Below are 18,059 nucleotides of genomic sequence, written 5' to 3' on the forward strand. Positions count from 1 at the left end.
AACTAATGGGGATCCATAATAAACCCCAGGAAGAGTAGCTGCTGCCTTGACAGGAACTAATGGGGATCCATAATAAACCCCAGGAAGAGTAGCTGCTGCCCTGACAGGAACTAATGGGGATCCATAATAAACCCCAGGAAGAGTAGCTGCTGCCTTGGCAGGAACTAATGGGGATCCATAATAACCCCCAGGAAGAGTAGCTGCTGCCTTGGCAGGAACTAATGGGGATCCATAATAAACCCCAGGAAGAGTAGCTGCTGCCTTGGCAGGAACTAATGGGGATCCATAATAAACCCCCAGGAAGAGTAGCTGCTGCCTTGGCAGGAACTAATGGGGATCCATAATAAACCCCAGGAAGAGTAGCTGCTGCCTTGGCAGGAACTAATGGGGATCCATAATAAACCCCAGGAAGAGTAGCTGCTGCCTTGACAGGAACTAATGGAGATCCATAATAAACCCCAGGAAGAGTAGCTGCTGCCTTGCCAGGAACTAATGGGGATCCATAATAAACCCCAGGAAGAGTAGCTGCTGCCTTGGCAGGAACTAATGGGGATCCATAATAAACCCCAGGAAGAGTAGCTGCTGCCTTGGCAGTAACTAATGGGGATCCATAATAAACCCCAGGAATAGTAGCTGCTGCCCTGGCAGGAACTAATGGAGATCCATAATAGATACAATAGAATATATGAATTAGTGTGATGGAGATGTGCTGTGTGCCTGTTGATGTAGTTGGGTTTGATGGCATTTTAATGTGTGTGTATTGATATTGTGTGTGTATTAATAATGTGTGTGTGTTGATAATGTGTGTGTATTGATATTGTGTGTGTATTAATAATGTGTGTGTGTTAATGATGTGTGTGTTAGGTGAGCCCGGTCCCATGCCACCGTCGAGGGCCTTTCTCCTGTAAGCGTGTCTGTGGTCGAACTCTGACCTGTGGTAACCATAGCTGCACCAAGGACTGTCACCGTGTCACCGCGACAACCAACAAACTACAGGTACGTAGACAGAAGGGGTTTGTGTTGGGGGGGAGGGTTTGTGTGTGTGTCTCCTCTCCCTCTCGTCTCCTTTTCTCTCCTTCTCTCCCCCTCGTCTCCTTCTTTCCCCTCCCCTCGTCTCCTTCTTCCCCCTCCCCTCGTCTCCTTGTCTCCCCCTCGTCTCCTTTTCTCCCCCTCGTCTCCTTCTCTCCCCCTCGTCTCCTTCTCTCCCCCTCGTCTCCTTTTCTCCCCCTCGTCTCCTTTTCTCCCCCTCGTCTCCTTTTCTCCCCCTCGTCTCCTTCTTCCCCCTCCCCTCGTCTCCTTTTCTCCCCGTCTCCTTTTCTCCCCCTCGTCTCCTTTTCTCCCCCTCGTCTCCTTTTCTCCCCCTCGTCTCCTTTTCCCCCCTCGTCTCCTTTTCCCCCCTCGTCTCCTTTTCCCCCCTCGTCTCCTTTTCCCCCTCGTCTCCTTTTCTCCCCCTCGTCTCCTTCTTCCCCCTCCCCTCGTCTCCTTCTTCCCCCTCCCCTCGTCTCCTTCTTCCCCCTCCCCTCGTCTCCTTCTTCCCCCTCCCCTCGTCTCCTTCCCCCTCCCCTCGTCTCCTTACATTTACATTTACATTTAAGTCATTTAGCAGACGCTCTTATCCAGAGCGACTTACAAATTGGTGAATTCACCTTCTGACATCTCCCGATGTGCAAAACTGATAGAGACATTACATTACATTTACATTTAAGTCATTTAGCAGACGCTCTTATCCAGAGCGACTTACAAATTGGTGAATTCACCTTCTGACATCCAGTGGAACAGCCACTTTACAATAGTGCATCTAAATCATTAAGGGGGGGGTGGTGAGAAGGATTACTTATCCTATCCTAGGTATTCCTTGAAGAGGTGGGGTTTCAGGTGTCTCCGGAAGGTGGTGATTGACTCCGCTGTCCTGGCGTCGTGAGGGAGTTTGTTCCACCATTGGGGGGCCAGAGCAGCGAACAGTTTTGACTGGGCTGAGCGGGAACTGTACTTCCTCAATGGTAGGGAGGCGAGCAGGCCAGAGGTGGATGAACGCAGTGCCCTTGCTTGGGTGTAGGGCCTGATCAGAGCCTGGAGGTACTGCGGTGCCGTTCCCCTCACAGCTCCGTAGGCAAGCACCATGGTCTTGTAGCGGATGCGAGCTTCAACTGGAAGCCAGTGGAGAGAGCGGAGGAGCGGGGTGACGTGAGAGAACTTGGGAAGGTTGAACACCAGACGGGCTGCGGCGTTCTGGATGAGTTGTAGGGGTTTAATGGCACAGGCAGGGAGCCCAGCCAACAGCGAGTTGCAGTAATCCAGACGGGAGATGACAAGTGCCTGGATTAGGACCTGCGCCGCTTCCTGTGTGAGGCAGGGTCGTACTCTGCGGATGTTGTAGAGCATGAACCTACAGGAACGGGCCACCGCCATGATGTTGGTTGAGAACGACAGGGTGTTGTCCAGGATCACGCCAAGGTTCTTAGCGCTCTGGGAGGAGGACACAATGGAGTTGTCAACCGTGATGGCGAGATCATGGAACGGGCAGTCCTTCCCCGGGAGGAAGAGCAGCTCCGTCTTGCCGAGGTTCAGCTTGAGGTGGTGATCCGTCATCCACACTGATATGTCTGCCAGACATGCAGAGATGCGATTCGCCACCTGGTCATCAGAAGGGGGAAAGGAGAAGATTAATTGTGTGTCGTCTGCATAGCAATGATAGGAGAGACCATGTGAGGTTATGACAGAGCCAAGTGACTTGGTGTATAGCGAGAATAGGAGAGGGCCTAGAACAGAGCCCTGGGGGACACCAGTGGTGAGAGCGCGTGGCGAGGAGACAGATTCTCGCCACGCCACCTGGTAGGAGCGACCTGTCAGGTAGGACGCAATCCAAGCGTGGGCCGCGCCGGAGATGCCCAACTCGGAGAGGGTGGAGAGGAGGATCTGATGGTTCACAGTATCGAAGGCAGCCGATAGGTCTAGAAGGATGAGAGCAGAGGAGAGAGAGTTAGCTTTAGCAGTGCGGAGCGCCTCCGTGATGCAGAGAAGAGCAGTCTCAGTTGAATGACTAGTCTTGAAACCTGACTGATTTGGATCAAGAAGGTCATTCTGAGAGAGATAGCGGGAGAGCTGGCCAAGGACGGCACGTTCAAGAGTTTTGGAGAGAAAAGAAAGAAGGGATACTGGTCTGTAGTTGTTGACATCGGAGGGATCGAGTGTAGGTTTCTTCAGAAGGGGTGCAACTCTCGCTCTCTTGAAGATGGAAGGGACGTAGCCAGCGGTCAGGGATGAGTTGATGAGCGAGGTGAGGTAAGGGAGAAGGTCCCCGGAAATGGTCTGGAGGAGAGAGGAGGGGATAGGGTCGAGCGGGCAGGTTGTTGGGCGGCCGGCCGTCACAAGAAGCGAGATTTCATCTGGAGAGAGAGGGGAGAAAGAGGTCAGAGCACAGGGTAGGGCAGTGTGAGCAGAACCAGCGGTGTCGTTTGACTTAGCAAACGAGGATCGGATGTCGTCGACCTTCTTTTCAAAATGGTTGACGAAGTCATCTGCAGAGAGGGAGGAGGGGGGGGGGGGAGGAGGATTCAGGAGGGAGGAGAAGGTGGCAAAGAGCTTCCTAGGGTTAGAGGCAGATGCTTGGAATTTAGAGTGGTAGAAAGTGGCTTTAGCAGCAGAGACAGAGGAGGAAAATGTAGAGAGGAGGGAGTGAAAGGATGCCAGGTCCGCAGGAGGTAGTTTTCCTCCATTTCCGCTCGGCTGCCCGGAGCTCTGTTCTGTGAGCTCGCAATGAGTCATCGAGCCACGGAGCGGGAGGGGAGGACCGAGCCGGCCTGGAGGATAGGGGACATAGAGAGTCAAAGGATGCAGAAAGGGAAGAAAGGAGGGTTGAGGAGGCAGAGTCAGGAGAAAGGTTGGAGAAGGTATGAGCAGAGGGAAGAGATGAAAGGATGGAAGAGGAAAGAGTAGCGGGGGAGAGAGAGCGAAGGTTGGGACGGCGCGATACCATCCGAGTAGGGGCAGTGTGGGAAGTGTTGGATGAGAGCGAGAGGGAAAAGGATACAAGGTAGTGGTCGGAGACTTGGAGGGGAGTTGCAGTGAGGTTAGTGGAAGAACAGCATCTAGTAAAGATGAGGTCGAGCGTATTGCCTGCCTTGTGAGTAGGGGGGAAGGTGAGAGGGTGAGGTCAAAAGAGGAGAGGAGTGGAAAGAAGGAGGCAGAGAGGAATGAGTCAAAGGTAGACGTGGGGAGGTTAAAGTCGCCCAGGACTGTGAGAGGTGAGCCGTCCTCAGGAAAGGAGCTTATCAAGGCATCAAGCTCATTGATGAACTCTCCGAGGGAACCTGGAGGGCGATAAATGATAAGAATGTTAAGCTTGAAAGGGCTGGTAACTGTGACAGCATGGAATTCAAAGGAGGCGATAGATAGATGGGTAAGGGGAGAGAGAGAGAATGACCACTTGGGAGAGATGAGGATCCCGGTGCCACCACCCCGCTGACCAGAAGCTCTCGGGGTGTGCGAGAACACGTGGGCGGACGAAGAGAGAGCAGTAGGAGTAGCAGTGTTATCTGTGGTGATCCATGTTTCCGTCAGTGCCAGGAAGTCGAGGGACTGGAGGGAGGCATAGGCTGAGATGAACTCTGCCTTGTTGGCCGCAGATCGGCAGTTCCAGAGGCTACCGGAGACCAGGAACTCCACGTGGGTCGTGCGCGCTGGGACCACCAGATTAGGGTGGCCGCGGCCACGCGGTGTGGAGCGTTTGTATGGTCTGTGCAGAGAGGAGAGAACAGGGATAGATAGACACATAGTTAACAGGGTACAGAAGAGGCTACGCTAATGCAAAGGAGATTGGAATGACAAGTGGACTACACGTCTCGAATTTTCAGAAAGTTAAGCTTACGTAGCAAGAATCTTATTGACTAAAATGATTGAAATGAAACAGTACTGCTGGAGTAGGCTAGCTGGTAGTGGCTGCGATGTTGACACTACACTAATCAAGTCGTTCCGTCGAGTGTAATAGTTTCTACAGTGCTGCTATTCGGGGGCTAGCTGGCTAGCTAGCAAGGTTGATTGCGTTCCGTTACTTTAAAAGAACGACAATAGCTGGCTGGCTAACCTAGAAAATCGCTCTAGGCTACACAATTGTCTTAGATACAAAGACGGCTATGTAGCTAGCTAGCTACGATCAAACAAAACAAACCGTTGTACTGTAATAGTTACTACAGTGCTGCTATTCGGGGGCTGGCTGGCTAGCTACGTTAGAAGAACGACAATAGCTGGCCAGCTAACCTAGAAAATCGCTCTAGGCTACACAATTGTCTTAGATACAAAGACGGCTATGTAGCTGGCTAGCTACGATCAAACAAATCAAACCGTTGTACTGTAATGAAGTGAAATGAAAATGTGATACTACCTGTGGAACGACGCGGAATGTTGACCGGGTAGTTGGAGTTCAATTCGGTAGAGGTTGGCTAGCTGTTGGCTAGCTAGCTAGCAGCATTTCCTACGTTAAGGACGACAAATAGCTGGCTAGCTAACCTCGGTAAATTAAGATAATCACTCTAAGTCTACACACTCTAAACTGCACAATTATCTTGGATACGAAGACAACTATGTAGCTAGCTGACACTACACTAATCGAGTCGTTCAGTTGAGTGTAATAGTTTCTACAGTGCTAGTGGACAGTGGATGTTAGCTAGCTGCTTAGCTAGCTGCTGGGCAGATACGTTAGGACGACGAAATACGATAATTATGCAATTGTCGTTGATACAAAGACGGCTATGTAGCTGGCTAAGAAGAAATTGCTAAGATTAGACAAATCAAACCGTTGTACTATAACGAAATGTAATGAAAAGTTATAAAAAGTTATACTACCTGCGGACCGAAGTGCAGATGCGGCCGCTCGCTTCTTCCCCCTCGTCTCCTTTTCCCCCCCTCGTCTCCTTTTCCCCCTCCCTCGTCTCCTTTTCTCCCCCTCGTCTCCTTTTCTCCCCCTCGTCTCCTTTTCTCCCCCTCGTCTCCTTTTCTCCCCCTCGTCTCCTTCTTCCCCTCCCCTCGTCTCCTTCTTCCCCTCCCCTCGTCTCCTTCTTCCCCCTCCCCTCGTCTCCTTCTTCCCCCTCCCCTCGTCTCCTTCTTCCCCCTCCCTCGTCTCCTTCTTCCCCCTCCCCTCGTCTCCTTCTTCCCCTCCCCTCGTCTCCTTCTTCCCCTCGTCTCCTTTTCTCCCCCTCGTCTCCTTTTCTCCCCCTCGTCTCCTTTTCCCCCTCGTCTCCTTTTCTCCCCCTCGTCTCCTTTTCTCCCCCTCGTCTCCTTTTCCCCCCTCGTCTCCTTTTCTCCCCCTCGTCTCCTTTTCTCCCCCTCGTCTCCTTTTCTCCCCCTCGTCTCCTTTTCTCCCCCTCGTCTCCTTTTCTCCCCCTCGTCTCCTTCTTCCCCCTCCCCTCGTCTCCTTCTTCCCCCTCCCCTCGTCTCCTTTTCTCCCCCTCGTCTCCTTCTTCCCCCTCCCCTCGTCTCCTTCTTCCCCCTCCCCTCGTCTCCTTCTTCCCCATCCCCTCGTCTCCTTCCCCCTCCCCTCGTCTCCTTCTTCCCCCTCCCCTCGTCTCCTCCTCTTACCGAGACAACGTTGAATGTTCCTGAGTGGCCTAGTTACAGTTTTTACTTAAATCGGCTTGAATATCTATGGCAAGACTTGAAAATGGTTGTCTAGAAATGATCAACAACCAGCTTGACAGAGCTTGAAGAATTTTTAAAAGAATAATGGGCAAATATTGTACAATCCAGGTGTGTAAAACTCTTAGAGACTGACCAAAAAGACTCACAGCTGTAATCGCTCTTAGAGACTGACCAGAAAGACTCACAGCTGTAATCGATCTTAGAGACTGACCAGAAAGACTCACAGCTGTAATCGATCTTAGAGACTGACCAAAAAGACTCACAGCTGTAATCGCTCTTAGAGGCTTACCCAGAAAGACTCACAGCTGTAATCGCTCTAAGAGACTGACCAAAAAGACTCACAGCTGTAATCGCACTTAGAGACTGACCAAAAAGACTCACAGCTGTAATCGCTCTAAGAGACTGACCAAAAAGACTCACAGCTGTAATCGCACTTAGAGACTGACCAAAAAGACTCACAGCTGTAATCGCTCTAAGAGACTGACCAAAAAGACTCACAGCTGTAATCGATCTTAGAGACTGACCAAAAAGACCCACAGCTGTAATCGCTCTTAGAGACTGACCAAAAAGACTCACAGCTGTAATCGCTCTTAGAGACTGACCATAAAGACTCACAGCTGTAATCGCTCTTAGAGACTTACCCAGAAAGACTCACAGCTGTAATCGCTCTTAGAGACTCACCCAGAAAGACTCACAGCTGTAATCGCTCTTAGAGACTTACCCAGAAAGACTCACAGCTGTAATCGCTCTTAGAGACTCACCCAGAAAGACTCACAGCTGTAATCGCTCTTAGAGACTGACCAAAAAGACTCACAGCTGTAATCGCTCTAAGAGACTGACCAAAAAGACTCACAACTGTAATCGCACTTAGAGACTGACCATAAAGACTCACAGCTGTAATCGCTCTTAGAGACTTACTCAGAAAGACTCACAGCTGGAATCGCTCTAAGAGACTGACCAAAAAGACTCACAGCTGTAATCACTCTTAGAGACTCACCCAGAAAGACTCACAGCTGTAATCGCTCTTAGAGACTTACCCAGAAAGACTCACAGCTGGAATCACTCGTAGAGACTCAAACAGAAACACTCACAGCTGGAATCACTCTTAGATACTCACCCAGAAAGACTCTGTAATCGCTGCCAAAGGTGATTCTAACATGTATTGATTTAAGGGTGTGAATACTTACAGTACCAGTCAAAAGTTTGGTATTCCAGGTGACTACCTCATGAAGCTGGTTGAGAGAATGCCAAGTGTGCAAAGCTGTCATCAAGATAAAGGGTGGCTACTTTGAAGAATCTCAAATATAGAATATATTTACATTTGTTTAACACTTTTGGTTACTCCATGATTCCATATGTGTCATTTCATAGTGTTGATTTTTTCACTATTATTCTACAATGTAGAATACTTTTAAAAATAAATATAAACCCTTGAATGTGTGTCAACTTTTGACTGGCAGTGTATATAAATTAAATATTTCTGTATTTCATAAACAAATGAAGAACAATTATTGAAAAATATGTTTTCACTTTGTCATTATGGGGTGAATTCAGGCTGTAACAAGTACATGTGTAATACGTGAATGGTTATGAATGGTTATGAATGGTTATGAATGCTCTATGAAGGCACTGCCGATAATAGTCTTCTATTACTCTCCCTAACACACACACACACACACACACTCACACAAGCGTGTGCGGAATGTCTCACATGATTGCTTGTGTGAGCCTGTCGTGCGGTACGCTGTTACTCTGGGGTCCACGGGACCGAGTATTACAACCTCTGATTACCAGACTGACGTGGTGAACACGGAGAGGTGATAGTGCTGGGGCGGACGGGGTCGGAAGGTGGGGACACATTTTTCCGTTAAGGAAAGCTCGTTAGGATCAGGCGGACAAGTGGAGAAACCATTCTTAAGCGCCCCGTCACTCCTCTCCTGCACACAAGCAGTTTGTCTTGCAGGGAGGACGAACGCACATTTCTGTCTGCGAACGGAATGCTCCTCCCACCCCCTGTGACATCACAGCCTATTGTTCATATGGCGGAACGACACGCGCTCTCGCCTCCATCTTGGAACGTCTCTATCTTCGTTCTGGAACTTTCCACCGTGGAATGCTCTGTGACATAACAGCATGGCACTCAGTCCTGTTTCGTGATTGGTGGAGACGCTGGCGATGGCCGCATTTGGCGATGAACTTTATCACAACACGTGTGTGTGTGTGTGTGTGTGTGTACACAGATTATCAGGGCAGGGAAATGCCAGGGACCTCATGATATGATACTTAGGTGCCGATACGATTTGTTGAATATTGAATATGTTTTTGAGATTTGATCTTCCCAACATATTGCTCCCCATATCAGCTTCAGAGGGACAGAGAGAGAACGCGCTTTGGTCAGGCATGAATGAAATGGGCTCCTTATTTAAAAAGATCAGCTGTGAAGGAGGGATAGGATCAACAGCTGTGAAGGAGGGATAGGATCAACAGCTGTGAAGGAGCGCTAGGATCAACAGCTGTGAAGGAGCGATAGGATCAACAGCTGTGAAGGAGCGCTAGGATAAACAGCTGTGAAGGAGGGATAGGATCAACAGCTGTGAAGGAGGGATAGGATCAACAGCTGTGAAGGAGCGATAGGATCAACAGCTGTGAAGGAGCGCTAGGATAAACAGCTGTGAAGGAGGGATAGGATCAACAGCTGTGAAGGAGCGCTAGGATAAACAGCTGTGAAGGAGCGATAGGATAAACAGCTGTGAAGGAGGGATAGGATAAACAGCTGTGAAGGAGGGATAGGATCAACAGCTGTGAAGGAGGGATAGGATCAACAGCTGTGAAGGAGGGATAGGATAAACAGCTGTGAAGGAGGGATAGGATAAACAGCTGTGAAGGAGGGATAGGATAAACAGCTGTGAAGGAGGGATAGGATCAACAGCTGTGAAGGAGGGATAGGATAAACAGCTGTGAAGGAGGGATAGGATCAACAGCTGTGAAGGAGGGATAGGATAAACAGCTGTGAAGGAGGGATAGGATAAACAGCTGTGAAGGAGGGATAGGATAAACAGCTGTGAAGGAGGGATAGGATAAACAGCTGTGAAGGAGGGATAGGATAAACAGCTGTGAAGGAGGGATAGGATAAACAGCTGTGAAGGAGGGATAGGATAAACAGCTGTGAAGGAGGGATAGGATAAACAGCTGTGAAGGAGGGATAGGATAAACAGCTGTGAAGGAGGGATAGGATAAACAGCTGTGAAGGAGGGATAGGATAAACAGCTGTGAAGGAGGGATAGGATAAACAGCTGTGAAGGAGGGATAGGATAAACAGCTGTGAAGGAGGGATAGGATAAACAGCTGTGAAGGAGGGATAGGATCAACAGCTGTGAAGGAGGGATAGGATCAACAGCTGTGAAGGAGCGCTAGGATCAACAGCTGTGAAGGAGGGATAGGATAAACAGCTGTGAAGGAGCGTTAGGATCAACAGCTGTGAAGGAGCGATAGGATCAACAGCTGTGAAGGAGCGCTAGGATAAACAGCTGTGAAGGAGCGATAGGATCAACAGCTGTGAAGGAGCGATAGGATCAACAGCTGTGAAGGAGGGATAGGATCAACAGCTGTGAAGGAGCGTTAGGATCAACAGCTGTGAAGGAGCGTTAGGATCAACAGCTGTGAAGGAGCGTTAGGATCAACAGCTGTGAAGGAGCGATAGGATCAACAGCTGTGAAGGAGCGCTAGGATAAACAGCTGTGAAGGAGCGATAGGATCAACAGCTGTGAAGGAGGGATAGGATCAACAGCTGTGAAGGAGCGTTAGGATCAACAGCTGTGAAGGAGCGTTAGGATCAACAGCTGTGAAGGAGCGATAGGATCAACAGCTGTGAAGGAGCGATAGGATCAACAGCTGTGAAGGAGGGATAGGATCAACAGCTGTGAAGGAGCGATAGGATCAACAGCTGTGAAGGAGCGCTAGGATCAACAGCTGTGAAGGAGCGCTAGGATCAACAGCTGTGAAGGAGCGCTAGGATCAACAGCTGTGAAGGAGCGCTAGGATCAACAGCTGTGAAGGAGCGCTAGGATCAACAGCTGTGAAGGAGCGATAGGATCAACAGCTGTGAAGGAGCGATAGGATAAACAGCTGTGAAGGAGCGAGAGGATCAACAGCTGTGAAGGAGGGATAGGATCAACAGCTGTGAAGGAGAGATAGGATCAACAGCTGTGAAGGAGCGAGAGGATCAACAGCTGTGAAGGAGAGATAGGATCAACAGCTGTGAAGGAGGGATAGGATCAACAGCTGTGAAGGAGCGAGAGGATCAACAGCTGTGAAGGAGCGAGAGGATCAACAGCTGTGAAGGAGGGATAGGATAAACAGCTGTGAAGGAGCGATAGGATCAACAGCTGTGAAGGAGCGATAGGATCAACAGCTGTGAAGGAGCGATAGTGGCCTTTTGGTGCAGGTACAGCGAACTAGCGCTAATAAATCGTATGAAATAATATAGATAATATTGCGATATTGTCAAAACGATACAATACGATAGATCATCAAAAAGAATATCCCGATATGTATCAATTGTATTTCTCCCACTACAGATGTTTATTTGTATTGACTAGTGAAAGTGTCATTATATAGTACCTTCTATCTGACTGTAGTCAATAGGTATCTACAGTGTATTAAAGGGACAACTGGATTCCAGCTGTTTAAGTTGCTAAACAACCACTCAAATGTAATGGGACCAAGTCCTGTTGATCTCTAAGGGGCATCTTATAGAATAATTCGCTATATATATCCCCCCTTTGCTGCTATAACAGCCTCCACTCTTCTGGGAAGGCTTTCCACTAGATGTTGGAACATTGCTGCTATAACAGTCTCCACTCTTCTGGGAAGGCTTTCCACTAGATGTTGGAACATTGCTGCTATAACAGCCTCCACTCTTCTGGGAAGGCTTTCCACTAGATGTTGGAACATTGCTGCTATAACAGCCTCCACTCTTCTGGGAAGGCTTTCCACTAGATGTTGGAACATTGCTGCTATAACAGCCTCCACTCTTCTGGGAAGGCTTTCCACTAGATGTTGGAACATTGCTGCTATAACAGCCTCCACTCTTCTGGGAAGGCTTTCCACTAGATGTTGGAACATTGCTGCTATAACAGCCTCCACTCTTCTGGGAAGGCTTTCCACTAGATGTTGGAACATTGCTGCTATAACAGCCTCCACTCTTCTGGGAAGGCTTTCCACTAGATGTTGGAACATTGCTGCTATAACAGCCTCCACTCTTCTGGGAAGGCTTTCCACTAGTTGTTGGAACATTGCTGCTATAACAGCCTCCACTCTTGGGAAGGCTTCCCACTAGATGTTGGAACATTGCTGCTATAACAGCCTCCACTCTTCTGGGAAGGCTTTCCACTAGATGTTGGAACATTGCTGCTATAACAGCCTCCACTCTTCTGGGAAGGCTTTCCACTAGATGTTGGAACATTGCTGCTATAACAGCCTCCACTCTTCTGGGAAGGCTTTCCACTAGTTGTTGGAACATTGCTGCTATAACAGCCTCCACTCTTCTGGGAAGGCTTCCCACTAGATGTTGGAACATTGCTGTGGGGACTTGCTCCATTCGGCCACAAGAGTATTAGTGAGGTCGGGCACTGACACATCCGCCACGCTGATCCTCAACATGGGGGCCCCTTAGGGGTGCGTGCTCAGGCCCCTCTACTCCCTGTTCACTCGTGACTGCACGGCCAGGCACGACTCCAACACAATCATTACATTTGCCGAAAACAACAGTGATAGGATGAATGTTTTCAGTTGATGCCAAACAAGTTCGATCAGATTTAAATCAGGAGACCTATACAAGTAATTACTCTAAACACAACATTGGTCACCGACATCGACGAGACAGCCTGTAGGGAGGAGGTCAGAGACCTGGCCGTGTGGTGCCAGGACAACAACCTCTCACTCAACGTAACCAAGACTAAGGAGATGATTGTGGACTACAGGAGAAGGAGGCCCGAGGACGCCCCTATTCTCATCGACGGGGCTGTAGTGGAGCATGTTGAGAGCTTCAAGTTCCTTGGTGTCCACATCACCAACAAACTAACATGGTCCAAGCACACCAAGACAGTCGTGAAGAGGGCATGACAAAACCTATTCCCCCTCAGGAGACTGAAAAGATTTGTCATGGGTCCCCAGATCCTCAAAAGGTTCTACAGCTGCACCAACGAGAGTATCCTGACTGGATGCATCACCGCCTGGTACGGCAACTGCTCGGCATCCGACCGTAAGGCTCTACAGAGGGTAGTGCGTACGGCCCAGTACATCACTGGGGCCAAGCTTCCTGCCATCCAGGACCTCTACACCAGGCGGTGTCAGAGGAAAGCCCTAAAAATTGTCAAAGACTCCAACCACCCCAGTAATAGACTGTTCTCTCTGCTACCGCATGGCAAGCGGTACCGGAGCGCCATGTCTAGGTCCAAGAGACTTCTAAACAGCTTCTACCCTCAAGCCATAAGACTCCTGAACAGCTAATCAAATGGCTACCCAGACTATTTGCATTGCCCCCCCCCCTCACACTGCTGCTACTGTTATTATCGATGCATAGTCACTTTAATAGCTCTACCTACATGTACATATTACATATTACCGCATTGCTGGTTAAGGGCTCGTAAGCATTTCACTGTAAGGTCACCTGTTGTATTCTGCGCATGTGACATGATTATGATTTTTGATGATTATATGATTTGATGTTGGGTGATTTGGCCTGGCTCGTAGTCAGCGTTCAAATTCATCCCAAAGGTGTTAAATAGGGTTGAGGTCAGGGCTCTGCAGGCCAGTCAAGTTCTACCACACAATTTTACTTTTTTACTCCCGTTTTTCTCCCCAATTTCGTGACATCCAATTGGTAGTTACAGTCTTGTACCATCGCTGCAACTCCCGTACGGACTCAGGAGAGGCGAAGGTTAAGAGCCATGCGTCCTCCGAAACACGACCAAGCCGAACCGCTTCTTGACACGCTATGCACGGAAGCACGTGTCGGAGGAAACACTGTACAACTTGCAACCGTTTCAGTGTGCTCCCAGACCGCTACAGTAGTCGCGCAAGGACATCCCTGCCGGCCAAACCCTCCCCTAACCCGGACGACACTGGGCCAATTGTGCGCCACCTCCCTGGGATCAAACCCGGGTCTGTAGTGACGCCTCATGCACTGCTGTGATGCCTTAGACCACTATACGACAAACCACCTCGCTTTGAGGGGCGTTGGGAAGGACCTTCGCTAAACTAAAGTTGGAAGGACAGAATAGTCTAGAATGTCATTGTGTGCTGGAGCATTAAGATTTCCCTTCACTGGAACTAAGGGGCCCAAACCATGAAAAACAGCCCCAGACCATTAGTCCTCCTCCACCAAACTTTACAGTTGGCACTATCCATTGGGGGCATGTAGCGTTGTCCAGCCATTCTCCAAACCCAGATTCATCCGTCGGACTGCCAGATGGTGAAGCGTGATTCATCACTCCAGAGAACGTTTCCACTGCTCCAGAGTCCAATGGCGGCGAGCTTCACACCACTCCAGCCCCTGCATGGTATCGTGCATGGTGCAGCTGCTCGGCCGTGGAAACCCATTTCATGAAGCTCCCGACTAACAGATCCCGTGCTGACGTTGCTTCCAGAGTCAGTATGGAACTCGTACTGAGTGTTGAAACCGAGGACAGACGATTTTACGCGCTTCAGCACTCAGCGGTCCCGTTCCGTGAGCTTGTGTGGCCTACCACTTCACTGCTGAGCCGTTGTTGCTCCTAGACGTTTCCACTTCACAATTCCAGCACTTACAGTTGACCGGGGAAAGCAGGGCAGAAATTTAATGAACTGACTTGTTGGAAAGGTGTTATCCTATGACTGTGCCACGTTGAAAGTCACTGATCTCTTCAGCACGGGCCATTCTACTGCTAATGTTTGTCTATGGAGATTGGATGGCAGTGTGCTCAATTTTATACACTTGTCAGCAGCGGCAAATCCACTAATTTGAAGGGGGTCCACATACTTCTGTGTATATAGTGTAGATAGTGTATATTGATTGCCCCTTTAACTTCTATAACCTCCCTCACTCACTCCCTCACTCACTCACTCACTCACTCACTCCATCCCTCACTCACTCCCTCACTCACTCACTCCCTCACTCACTCACTCCCTCACTCACTCACTCACTCCCTCCCTCACTCACTCACTCACTCACTCACTCCCTCACTCCCTCACTCCCTCACTCCCTCACTCACTCACTCACTCACTCACTCACCCACTCACTCACTCACTCACTCACTCACTCCCTCACTCACTCACTCCCTCACTCACTCACTCACTCCCTCACTCCCTCACTCACTCACTCACTCACTCACTCCATCCCTCCCCCTCTTTTTTTACTTCGCTCTCTCTCCTTTTCACACCCCTCCCTCCATCTCTCCCCACCCCTGTGTGAGGAGGGGTGTGTTAACTTCTCCCTCTCTCTCCAGGCGGGTCCAGAGTGTGTGGTGTGTGAGGAGGGGTGTGTTAACCCTCGCCCCCCTGGCTGTCCCCACCCGTGCCTGTTGGCATGCCACCCGGGGTCGTGCCCCCCCTGCCAACAGATGACCCGACAACGCTGTCACTGCAAGATCTCCCTGCTCTACATCGACTGCCTGTACGTTACACAGACACAGACACAGACACACACAGACACACACACAGACACACACAGACACACACACTAGAAGGTCAGCCTACTGTCAGTCAGTACCACAGGTCCACATATGAACTAGAATCAATGAAAAGCTTTCAACTTTCAGAGTTATGTTGGATCCATCCTCAGCAGTCAACATGTATCACTGTCCGTCAACATGTATCACTGTCCGTCAACATGTATCACTGTCCGTCAACATGTATCACTGTCTGTCAACATGTATCACTGTCTGTCAACATGTATCACTGTCTGTCAACATGTATCACTATCACTGTCTGTCAACATGTATCACTGTCTGTCAACATGTATCACTGTCTGTCAACATGTATCACTGTCTGTCAACATGTATCACTGTCTGTCAACATGTATCACTGTCTGTCAACATGTATCACTGTCTGTCAACATGTATCACTGTCTGTCAACATGTATCACTGTCTGTCAACATGTATCACTGTCTGTCAACATGTATCACTGTCTGTCAACATGTATCACTGTCTGTCAACATGTGTCACTGTCTGTCAACATGTGTCACTGTCTGTCAACATGTGTCACTGTCTGTCAACATGTGTCACTGTCTGTCAACATGTGTCACTGTCTGTCAACATGTATCACTGTCTGTCAACATGTATCACTGTCTGTCAGCATGTATCACTGTCTGTCAGCATGTATCACTGTCTGTCAGCATGTATCACTGTCTGTCAACATGTATCACTGTCTGTCAACATGTATCACTGTCTGTCAACATGTATCACTGTCTGTCAACATGTATCACTGTCTGTCAACATGTATCACTGTCTGTCAACATGTATCACTCTGTCAACATGTATCACTGTCTGTCAACATGTATCACTGTCTGTCAACATGTATCACTGTCTGTCAACATGTATCACTCTCTGTCAACATGTATCACTGTCTGTCAACATGTATCACTGTCTGTCAACATGTATCAATGTCTGTCAACATGTATCACTGTCTGTCAACATGTATCACTGTCTGTCAGCATGTATCACTGTCTGTCAGCATGTATCACTGTCTGTCAACATGTATCACTGTCTGTCAACATGTATCACTGTCTGTCAACATGTATCACTGTCTGTCAACATGTATCACTGTCTGTCAACATGTATCACTGTCTGTCAACATGTATCACTGTCTGTCAACATGTATCACTGTCTGTCAACATGTATCACTGTCTGTCAACATGTATCACTCTCTGTCAACATGTATCAATGTCCGTCAACATGTATCAATGTCCGTCAACATGTATCACGGTCCGTCAACATGTATCACGGTCCGTCAACATGTATCACGGTCCGTCAACATGTATCACGGTCCGTCAACATGTATCACGGTCCGTCAACATGTATCACTGTCCGTCAACATGTATCACTGTCCGTCAACATGTATCACTGTCCGTCAACATGTATCACTGTCCGTCAACATGTATCACTGTCCGTCAACATCTATATACAGTTGACTTCAGAAGTTTACATACACTTAGGTCGGAGTCATTAAAACTAATTTTTCAACGACTCCACACATTTCTTGTTTAACAAACTATAGTTTTGGCAAGTCGGTTAGGACATCTACTTTGTGCATGACACAAGTCATTTTTCCAACAATTGTTGACAGACAGATTATTTTACTTGTAATTCACTGTATCACAATTCCAGTGGGTCAGAAGTTTACATACACTAAGTTGACTGTGCCTTTAAACAGCATGAAAAAGTCCAGAAAATTTTGTCATGGCTTTAGAAGCTTCTGATAGGCTAATTGACATGATTTGAGTCAATTGGAGGTGTACCTGTGGATGTATTTCAAGGCCTACCTTCAAACTCAGTGCCTCTTTGCTTGACATCATGGGAAAATCTAAAGAAATGAGCCAAGACCTCAGAAAAGACTTCTACAAGTCTGGTTCATCCTCGGGAGCAATTTCCAAACGTCTGAAGGTACCACATTCATCTGTACAAACAATAGTACGCAAGTATAAACACCATGGAACCACGCAGCCGTCAAACCACTCAGGTAGGAGACGCGTTCTGTCTCCTAGAGATGAACGTACTTTGGTGCGAAAAGTGCAAATCAATCCCAGAACAACAACATAGGACCTTGTGAACATGCTGGAGGAAACAGGTACAAAAGTATCTATATCCACAGTAAAACAGTAAAACGAGTCCTATATCGACATACCCTGAAGGGCTGCTTGTGGAAGGCTACCCAAAACGTTAAACAATTTAAAGGCAATGCTACCAAATACTAATTGAGTGTGTGTGTAAACACTGGGAATCACTGTCTGTCAGCATATATCATTATCACTGTCTGTCAGCATTCATCACTGTCTGTCAACATCTATCATTATCACTGTCTGTCAACATCTATCATTGTCACTATCTGTCAACATATATCATTATCGATGTCTGTCAATATCTATCGCTGTCTGTCAACATCTATCATTATCGCTGTCTGTCAACATCTATCATTATCGCTGTCTGTTAACATTATCATTATCACTGTCTGTCAACATTATCATTATCACTGTCTGTCAACATCTATCATTATCGCTGTGTCAACATCTATCATTATCACTGTGTGTCAACATCTATCATTATTGCTGTCTGTCAACATCTATCATTATCGCTATCTGTCAACATCTATCATTATCGCTGTCTGTCAACATCTATCGCTGTCTGTCAACATCTATCATTATCACTGTCTGTCAACATCTATCATTAGC

The 18,059-nt window shown here is 48.3% G+C and overlaps 1 protein-coding gene across 1 annotated transcript in view; it reads left to right on the plus strand.

Moving 5' to 3' along the window:
- The window catches only part of nfxl1 (nuclear transcription factor, X-box binding-like 1), an 83,880-nt gene that overhangs the window by 42,187 nt on the left and 23,634 nt on the right, over positions 1–18,059 (plus strand). Inside the window, exons 10-11 of the mRNA XM_064940861.1 lie at positions 865–996; positions 15,120–15,286. Of these exons, the coding sequence (XP_064796933.1) occupies positions 865–996; positions 15,120–15,286 (299 nt within the window). The remainder of the gene's footprint in view (positions 1–864; positions 997–15,119; positions 15,287–18,059) is intronic.

Source organism: Oncorhynchus masou, chromosome 27 (genome assembly GCF_036934945.1).
Source record: "Oncorhynchus masou masou isolate Uvic2021 chromosome 27, UVic_Omas_1.1, whole genome shotgun sequence".
NCBI lineage: Eukaryota > Metazoa > Chordata > Actinopteri > Salmoniformes > Salmonidae > Oncorhynchus > Oncorhynchus masou.